The following is a 10,238-nucleotide window of genomic DNA, read 5'->3' as shown; positions in this document are numbered from 1 at the left end:
AAATCTTGCAATATACAATATACCTCGCTTTTTCTCCTTCTTTTTCTGGCATCACGCCGCTTTATGCAGAATTGTTGAAGAATTTGTGATTTAGATCTATCAGTTTCTCTATTGTTGCTAGATCTATCGAGATGGAGCAACAATAATTGAACCCAATTTAGATTAAAAATAAAATTTAACCCCTGTATTATAGACGAAACCGTAAACTCTCTCTCGACACAGTTTACGATACTGTTTATATCAAATTATCACATATTTAAAAGTTTTTCATGTATATAATTCCAACAATGTTCGAAATAGAGGATATAGCCCTGGATCTCCTTAGTTTCCTGGTATTCGAATTTTTCCAATGGAGTAAATGATTTTCAAAAAACTACTTGTATTCTTCTTGCAATACGTGATAATATTAAATGACGTCATCGCGAGAAATAGTAATTTTCATTTGGATTATTTCAAATATCTCAAACAGCCTGTAAAAACCGTAAATACAAAAATTGTAGCACTTGATATGGTCTATAACACTGTTTGAACGGATTAGCTATTGTTTGTACGAATTTTGATTTACTGTTAATAATTTACTCTCTAAAAGAACAATTTTCAGGGTCTTTTAGATTTTTGTCTATAACTAAAAGCCCTGGTATATAATCGAAAAAATGCGTGAAACAAAAGTTATAGCGCCAGGTCTCCCACGTATTACGGATGTAAAATATTTTCGATCGAATGAATGGCTTTGGAGGAAAAGCTGTTTTTCTGGATGCCAAAATAACCACAAAAAAAATTAAAAAATTAAAAAAAAATACTTCGCTTTATTTTATTGTTCCCAATTTAAAAAAAAATGGATTACTCATTATGTTTTCTAATGTTGCACGGAATATCGCGAACACTCTGTAGAATACTTAAAAACCGGAAATACAAAAGTGTAAGCTCTCTATATGGGCAATATCGCCATGTAAAAGAAACCGACATCTAAAACACAGATTTGAAATTATTGCCAATTTTCAATAATTTTTCAGTTTTTTTTGAATTTGCGGCGCACCCTGTATATTTTTGAAAAATTGTCAAAACCAAAAGTTTATGGAATCGTTCCTTCTGCGTCTTCCGGTTCAAGAATTTTTCCGGTCTTGTAAACGGTTTGAAAAACGGTCATTTTTGTAGACCCCCCAGCCCCCCATTTTCAATAGATTCCGCCACGGGGCAAAGCTGCATATATGTGCCAAATATGAAGTCGATTGCTTCAAATTTCGGACACTTATCGTGTTTCATAGCAAGGTCCAAAAAACAGTCGAAAATCGCGGAAAAAAGATGGATACCGGCGTCGGATCAGAGCCATTTCTTATAAGCCTTTGTGCCTCGTAAAGGGTTAAAAAGGAGGCAAATTTCAATTTTGTAGCTCCAACGGTTCCAAAGTTATTCAATGAAAACCAAAAGACGAGAACGGAGAACGGAGAACGAACAGACAAAAAAAAATTTTTTTTCGACGGTGATCATTTCTGTACCAACGGCGATCCATACCGTTACCGAGACATAAAATTTTTATACGAGCGCAGATACTTTCGAAAATTCGATTTCGAAAGTAACAGGAACCAACAACAACAACGTTAACAAACGGCATGTACAAATAAGTCAACAAAATTATCTTGACATTTTCTCAAGGCTATCATGTCAGCGCCTACTAGAACAAAATTTAACAAAAACCTGTTTTAGTGTTTTAAACAATGTAGAATCATATTGTGTCCTACATCGTTGTATTGGTAATAAAAAATGCTATTTTATACATGATATACTTTCTTCACGGACTATATGAAACGTCGTACTTGTAGAGCTGAAAAAGTGCCAATGAGCTCTCTAGGATGCCTAATATTCCCCTGATAGACATCCTCACCTTGGACACACTGCATAGTTGAATATAAGGCCGTTTATATTCCGCTCGAAGCTGCAAATTTTGGTTAGCTTTGAGTGATTTTAATCAGCGATTTTCCCGTGAAACTTAATTCGCATTCGCCATTAGGAAATTATTGATTTCGCATTTGTCGCCGCCTGTATACACAACGCCTCGAGTAAACATCCCGCCGATTGCCTCACATCAAAATAAACACGCCGTCAAAGGTGGTGTTGTCGACACATTATCATAAACGTCCCGATTGCGACCATCTTATTTATTTTGAGCGGCGCGCGACGCTCAACGCGCAAGATTAAATTCTTCGAAAAATAAAAACGCTATTAATTCCTCGGTGTCGCCATACAAATTGTCGCTAATGAAATAATTTGAATGTCGCCGGCGGCAACGACGGACAATGCACACAGCCCCTCTCCCTTTTGCGGCTCTGAGGAAGAGGTGATTCATATTGGAAGGTGAATCCATGCAAAGCGTCGCGTCGGGGCATAGTTGCCGCTACCGCGTAAAAGGTTGCAGTTAGCGGTGGCATCGAGCTGTATGAATATATATTTATTTACATATCTAATGTGACTTTAAGAACACCATCAGTAGGTAATTACAAATAAAAGCAATACATATACTCTAAAACTTACATGGTACTGAAAAATGGTAAAAAACAAGTTATAAATATTATGTTTTAGTAAAAAAATAAATATGCTTGCTTAACATTGCTTAACATATTTTATTTATTTAATTTTTCATTCAACATGGTACATTAACAAGTAAAAAAGAGATTAAAGTCCAGGGAATTCTATTTACACTTAATTTTTTGGATGCGCCTTGGTTTCTAGGAACTCGTATGCGCTTTCTTAAAATAAACACAAAAATATTAACACTGTATACTACCCTATTATATAATCTAATTTAAATTGATATATTAATGTAATGCACTGAAATCCCTGCTAAACTAATCTAAATCTAAATCTAATCTAAAAAATAGTATGATAATCTAAATAAAACAAACTATAATTCAAAACAAATAATATATAATATAAATTTAGGAATTTCCTTCTTAAATCTTTCTATTGTATCTTTTAGTCTAATTTTTAATGGGAGAATCTTACATAATGTAGGTTCCAAGTATTTAAAATTATTTTTATAAAACTCACTGCTCTTCTATTCTATTCGTTATTGTTCAAGTGGTATACGGCTGATTGATTGGGTATAACATCAAACCGTGTAAACGTAAAGCGAGCAAATGTCATTAAACTCTTCACTATAGAGAAGATTTGTTGGATATAAGAGATGCTTGTTGCAAATCACTTTAAGAATTCTATTGTGAACCACATTTAATGGTCTCAATGTCATGCTGTACAGTTTTCCCCAGACTATTATCCCATATCGCAGAATCGACTCTACTAGCATCAACAAAAGTAGCTCAGATAGACATTGCCTTAGAAAATAGAATTTTTATTTAAATTTGTAATAGTTTAATATAGTTTTAAAAATAGAACTATCAATAATCTTTGAAAAAGCGGTATAGTTAGTTTTTTCTACATTCAGAGCGAATCTGGAACAGTCTCACCATTACTTTACTCTGTGAAGTTCGTTGATCGCCTGGGCATTTACGCCATCCCAGCTGCCCTTGATGATCAAAAATGTCCCTTAATATATAGATTGAAAAGTGTCAGGCCCGGTACTGTAGCCCTGTGTATAATTTCCTATTCGCTTATTGTATTTTGAATTGTTGTTTTTTGTACTCTGTTTAACAAATAAATAAACAGATAGATAAACTAACCAAAACACCAGCTTACGAATAGAAACAATGTATGTATCAATACTATTTATTATTTCTTCAGGAAATACTGCTAAGCTAAGAGAGTATTGCAATTTTAAATTTGCTGTGGATGTGTGTGTGCGTGTGTGTGTGTGTCGCAGTGGGTGAGCATTTGCTAAATTTTACAACAGCCGACCCGACGACAAAGGCCCTTATTTTCTTATCTAATTAATAGCTAATAGCTGTACTTTTCATTGCACTTTTTATTTCAATTTTGTTACTTCTGGACCGATAATCTTCAGAACATATCAGATACTTTTGAAAGGGCGTTATTTATGATACCTCGGCTTTGTGGCATGGGTTCTCCGTCGGGAGGCAAGCATTTCCTTTGATTGTAAACATCAGACGAGAGAGTCACTATGTTGTACTATTAGGTCTCCACTCTGTATAGTGAACTTTTCACTCTCTATACCGAAAGAAAAAAGGGCACACGAGGGTAACAAAGTAAGGAATGTAGGCCGAAAGTTGCTTTAACTCGGGAGATAGAACGGGGAGACAGGAAAAGTGATGTGGGAAGTCGATACGGACTTACACCGTCGACTGTATCCACGATTTGGACGTGCAAAGAAAAAATCATTCAGGCTGAAGCGGCAGGCAGTTCTAATAAAAAACTAAGAAAGTCAAAATTTGAAGATTTGGATCGGGCAATGTTGGACCTATCGTAAAACTAAAAGCAGAAAAGTTTGCTGAACAGCTTGGCATTATCGATTTCAAGGCTTCGGAAGGATGGTTGGGAAAGTTCAAACAGAGACATGGTATAAATTACGGACAGACAAGTGGCGAAGCCTGTAATGTCGCCAGAAACGTCACTAACGATTGGCTGGAGAAGACATGGCCAAAACTAGCAGAGCTGACGACAATATTTTTTACAAAATGACGCCAGATAAAACTCTTAAATTTCGAAACGAAAAATGTGTGGGTGGAAAACTTTCTAAAGAACGTATAACAGTGTTAGTAGCTGCCAATATGAGTGAGAGAGAAAAAAGAAAGCTAGTCGTGATTGGAAAATCAACTAACCCACGATGTTTTAAGATCATCAAACATTTGCCGGTCACTCACAAGGCAAACAAGTCTGCATCGATGACATCGCAAATTTTTGAAGAGGAGATACGGAAATAGGATGCAGAATTAAAGGGGAGGAAAACATTACTTCTCTTAGATAACTGCCCTGCACATCCCCATATTCCAAATCTACGGAATATTAAATTGGCATTTCTTCCAGCCAAAACAACAAGTGTACTACAGCCGAAATGATCGAGTCCGAAGACAAATTTTCCATTAATATGCTAGATGGAGTCAACTTTATTAGTAAAGCTTGGAAAGAGGTGACAGCAGAAACAATTCAACACTCCTATCGTCATGCAGGACTAATTACCGAGGCAGAATGCGAACAGGACTTGGAAGATGATCAGCCACTAAGCGAGTGGATAAAGCAGTTTCAAACAACAATTACGTTTACAAGTGAGGAGTTGCAAGATTTTATGGTGACAGATCATGTTTGTCTACAACAACAGACTTGAAAGGTGAGGAAGAGCACCAAAAGGAAGAAGAAGTTGATTTGGGACCACCACCAACAATTCAACAAGCCCTATATTCAGTTAAGCTGCTAGAGAAATTTTGTATGTATCGTGGGCAAGATGCCCCTCTCCAAGAAATGGTGAAAATACAAGCCAAAGTACGAGATGCGTATTGGCATAGTAAAAAAATTCAAAAGGAAATAACCGATTATTTGAATTAAATGTAGTTCTTAAATATTTATTTGAAATGTTCCTAAGTAGATGTTAAAATATGTATATAAAATATTTAAATATTACAGAACACATATGGGTATTGTTATTTTTCAAATGCCTATAACTCTTTATGAGGAAAAAAAAGCAGCCATAACATAATCATAAAAACCGACCAAAACCATAAAAAAATTGGAAGATATCGACAATCAAGTGGTGGCCACTATTAAGAATTATATAATATCTTTTATCACTTGTTGGTATTCCTCAAAAGAATACAAACATTGTACCATAAAATATGTCAAATTTGGTATAACCTTAGGTCAAGAGAATTTTTCACGTTTCTAGTGTATTTAAACTTCCTCGTTCGAAGGAAATCGAAGGAGGAGTGAAGTAATAACAGATTTTTTTGTGTTATGAATTCTAAAATGGTCTAATAAATGTATACCGATGGCAGCTGTATAACCTTAAGATTAAGAAAAAATTTTATGGAATCTGTTGTTTCCTCACAGATGGACGCTACCGTTTGCGTTCATATGCTACACAGAACGAGGATCGCTACCTCTCAATAGAGGGCGCTCGGACAAGTAGACAGTAGAGCGGTTGTCCAATCTCTTAAGGTGCTCACAGACATTAAGCTGTGGATCTAGATATCGTCAACTGTGGAATGAATAACCTGTATAGTGGACCCAACAATAATTTGGCAAGAGACGCAAGGAATGTACGTGTAATGTTTGTTAATTATCCTAATGGCAATGGTGCTATTAATAGGCAAAACCAATATATTTCATAAATAAATGTAATAATAATTAAAACATTTATTGTTTGTACGATGAAGCTAATATACCAGACATAAACTCTGTATTTATTGTATTTTTTTGAAATTAAATAAATAAATTTGGCAAAAACACCTTACCTTTATTCCGTGTTCCTCATCATGTAGGGTACTGGTTGCTTGCAATTTGGTTTTTCTCTAGGTGTTCTTCTCTGTTCTTTTTTTTACTATTTAAGTAATGGAAATTCGAAACTCAGTGCTATGAGTGTACTGAAATGTGTTCCTTTAGAAGCAATAAATCCATTGCCTATTGTCTAGGGACTCTAGGGTACTGATTGAAGAATTGAACTAAGGTGGCTTTTACCTTATGAAAATCCATTTAACAAAATGAATAAGAACTAAAAGTTCAGATTTTCACGAAATTGTATATTTTCACATGACATTTGATAAAGACACGGTGTTGTCGAAACAATTGTCATGTGAAAATATGTAATTTCGTGAAAATCTGAACTTTTAGTTCTTATTTATTTTGTTATTGATTGAAGCTCGCGGTGTCTTAAAAATACTACAAATTTGGGTTATTCCGATTCAGCCCCACTTGGATCTTTTAAAGTTACTTTAGTTTTTTACTTCTGCTTCTCTATTTTTTGTTCCTTTGGTTACATTCTTTACTTTTGATTTTCCATAAACATAGAAAACTTTTGTACAGTTCTCTAAATTCCCTTAAATATTGCTTACTTGGTTGCGATATTTTCTATATTTACTTTCTTATTAACAGACTGACCCAACACGCACATACATGCTCAGGATTGTTAAGTTGTGCAAGTCAAATTTCAAACAGACTTGCTAGTATGTCCGCACAAGCCAGGTTTGAACAGTCATTAAAAAATTACGTGTCTGTGGAGCCCGTAGGGATTACTATTTGACTGCCGAGCAACATAGCCCAGACTGGCTGAGTTCGGCAACACCGCCGCTCAGTCCGTCGTCTTCTGTCCATCCTGTTTTGCTCGTGATATCAGTGTGCCGCCGTCGGGTGGCGAAATGCTAATCCCGCCGTAACCGGAAGTAGCCCCCGTAGTGGGCGGGGCGCATTTCCGCCGGGTCGTTGCACTTTTTCTTGTTAGGCTTGCGAAATTGTCGATCCGCTACAAAAAGTTCTTAAATGGATAAATGCTTGCTGTTTACTATTCTGTGGCTATTTTGCAAATATTTTTAAACCATTTAAGAACTGTTTCGAACTATAAACTAGTGGACTTTGGAAAGAAGATAAAAAAGATAAAACTTTTTCCAAAATTTCAAAGTGTTAACGGGAAACGCGTACACGGTAACATTTAACCATATCCATGTACTTTTCTGGTACTCTTTTGCATGTGTGTATTTTTAAAATTAATCTAACGTTAGTTGTTATTAGTCTTATTGACGTAGGATTATTATGAACGGCTACTAAGATCACCACTTCTGATAACTTATAGGGAGTTGATATAGTTGGTATAGTTTTTGGCTGCTTTTTCTCAAACTTACACTTTAAGTTGTGTTGTAATCTTCCGAAAATATGTTTAATAGGTTGTTTTGTCTCACGATATCGGTCGTAGCACAAATTGCTCGCTTTCTTTGCATGCTTCTCGGTTTTCAAAGCATAAACTATAATATCCTATTTATTTGAAAGACTCGACGTACAACTTGACAACTACTAGTATACATTTGTTTCCAATGCCTACTCTTCGAAGTTTAAGTTCCGTATTTTCAATAAGACTCGAGCAAAATATCAAGTGCGCTTATATTTTATTAAAAGTAATTACAGTTTTTTTTTCAAGGTATCGAAAGAAAACATGGTGTCCCCAACAAAAAATCTATTTGTCGGTTGATAACTAATACATTAATTAATAACTAATACATTAATAACTAATTAATTTTAGAAATATTTTATTTAAGCCCTTAAACTTTGAGCATAAAGTTGCTTTCAAAATTTTTTCACAGAAATACAAAATTTTTCTTAAAAAAAGTTAGAAATAGAAGCTTTGATCCACCCTGTCCAAGGTGTGTTGATTATAGGTAAAAATCTACAAGTTCTTGGAAATTGCTGATGAAAAACGCTATATGCGTGAAAATTTTTATATTTTTTCAAAAGTTTGACATAACTTTCAAGTTGGATGGAGTGCTTATTTGAAAGATGCAATTCTATTCCATTCCAGAAAATTTATCTATCGCGGTTTCTTAAACTAAAAGTCTCAAGCAATGGAGACAACTTGCTTGACCATCACTTGGAGGAGGATAATAACAATCTCTCACAGACATAAGTGAACTACTACTTTTTTTTCATCTCAATGACGGGTGCGGGTGGTCTAATTATTTTCGAAGGCATAGAAAATTGTGCATCTCGCCCACACCGCTCCTTTTTAAAACCAAGCAAATGCGAATGACATGATCGAAGAGTTTTATCTTTGTTTGTGTTGCCGATTACACTGCCTCGACCTTCGTTCTTTTCTCATTATCATGTTTTTTTGCTTTAAAAAATTTATAGTTTTGATTAGGTATTATGATTAATGCGACTGACATTTCCGGCCGTTTAGTCATTTATTTTACATTACGCGGTTCGCAGACATTAATTTGAGAAGTTTTCTGAACACGAATTAATCTCAAAATTAACGAAAAAACAAAAGTTGTGCACTCCTGTTTTCAGTGTTGCATAACCTTTACGCATTTTTGCTCGACTTTGTGTATTGCTGCATTGCAAACGCACCAAAGTAGGTTTTTTGTTTTTCTCTTAAATTTGAATGTGATACTGATTATACTTTATTTTGATAGCCGGTGTACTGCTGCCGCCATCTCTCAGCCGATGCATCACTTACATTTTATAGTAGGTTCCTACCACCAATGCTGGCAGTTTTCCTGGCGCCCCAAAGAGGACGACACTAAAGAGTTTATGATAAATAATTGTCCCTAAGAAATATTTTAAAATTATTTTCTCCCAAAATGAAAATTACCTAAACATCTTTAGTAATTCTAGGTTTATTTAATTTGAAATAAGTATCAAAATTTTTAAGCAAGGTTTTTTTCACAAATTAATCTGTCTGGCACAGAACATGTGAAAAAGTAGGAGTGCGTATTAATTTTCTCTGCATCTGTCATTGGAAAGTGTTTTTCCTTTTAAAAAATATTGCTTTGGAATTAAGGTCAAAATTTCGTAAATATACAAAAGAATTTTATCCTTGTATAAAATGGGCGACGAAGGTTCAAGCGGTACCAAATCATTTGCGACACAACAGGCAGAAAGGATGAAGAGATTGCGTGAACTACATCGTAAAAGAAACGAAGCGAGAACACAAAATCATCAAGAAGTTGTGGCAGAAGATGCTAGAAATAAAATGCCTCAAAACTGGGAAGCGAGGAAGCGGAGAGCTGAATGGATTTTGAATGATCAAAAAGAAAGAGAAGACGCTGCTAAAAGAGGAGAAGATTATGATAGGCTCAAATTGTTAAATGTATCAGCAGTTGAAGCAGAACGTCTTGAAAGAAAGAAGAAAAAGAAAAATCCCGATCAAGGGTTTTCAGATTTTGAGGCAGCAACTTTCAGACAGTATAATAGGTATATTTTATTGCATATGGGTTTTTAATTATATCCCAAATCTGAATATGTTTTCTAGACTGGTACGAACAATGGCTCCGAAGGATATGGAGCGTTATGAATCCCAAAAGGAAAGATATGGAGAAGCATTTTATGCAGGACCAAATACTATTGTTCATGGTTTACATGAAGATAGACCAGAAGCCGTTGATAATTTAGTTAAAAGTGTTGAAGATCAAATTGCTAAAAGAAATAAATATTCTCGAAGAAGAATGCACAATGATGATGCAGATATTGATTATATTAATGAGAGGAATGCCAAGTTTAACAAAAAATTGGATAGGTTTTACGGAGAACATACTGCTGAAATTAAACAGAATTTGGAGAGAGGCACTGCAGTTTAAACTAATATTTAGTAAATTATTAACATTTTATACAAAATTTAAACATTGTGCAAA

General features: G+C 34.9%; 1 protein-coding gene across 1 annotated transcript; it reads left to right on the top strand.

The window, feature by feature from the left end:
- Positions 1–9,100: 9,100 nt before the first annotated feature.
- On the top strand, positions 9,101–10,207 carry LOC132699124 (pre-mRNA-splicing factor Syf2). The gene is made up of 2 exons (XM_060665642.1): positions 9,101–9,801; positions 9,860–10,207. The coding sequence occupies exons 1-2, from the start codon at positions 9,434–9,436 to the stop codon at positions 10,182–10,184; spliced, it is 693 nt and encodes a 230-aa protein (XP_060521625.1). The 5' UTR covers positions 9,101–9,433; the 3' UTR covers positions 10,185–10,207.
- Positions 10,208–10,238: the final 31 nt, after the last annotated feature.

The sequence above is a fragment of the Cylas formicarius genome, unplaced genomic scaffold (genome assembly GCF_029955315.1).
Source record: "Cylas formicarius isolate icCylForm1 unplaced genomic scaffold, icCylForm1.1 PGA_scaffold_3__17_contigs__length_32017465, whole genome shotgun sequence".
NCBI lineage: Eukaryota > Metazoa > Arthropoda > Insecta > Coleoptera > Brentidae > Cylas > Cylas formicarius.
The sequence above is the reverse complement of the archived record's forward strand: the minus strand, read 5'-3'. Positions and strand labels throughout refer to the sequence as shown.

Coding starts and splice junctions, on each gene's coding strand:
- LOC132699124 (XM_060665642.1), top strand. CDS start 9,434: ATGGGCGACGAAGGTTCAAGCGGTACCAAATCATTTGCGACACAACAG. Junction 9,802..9,859: donor ACTTTCAGACAGTATAATAG/GTATATTTTATT, acceptor TATGTTTTCTAG/ACTGGTACGAACAATGGCTC.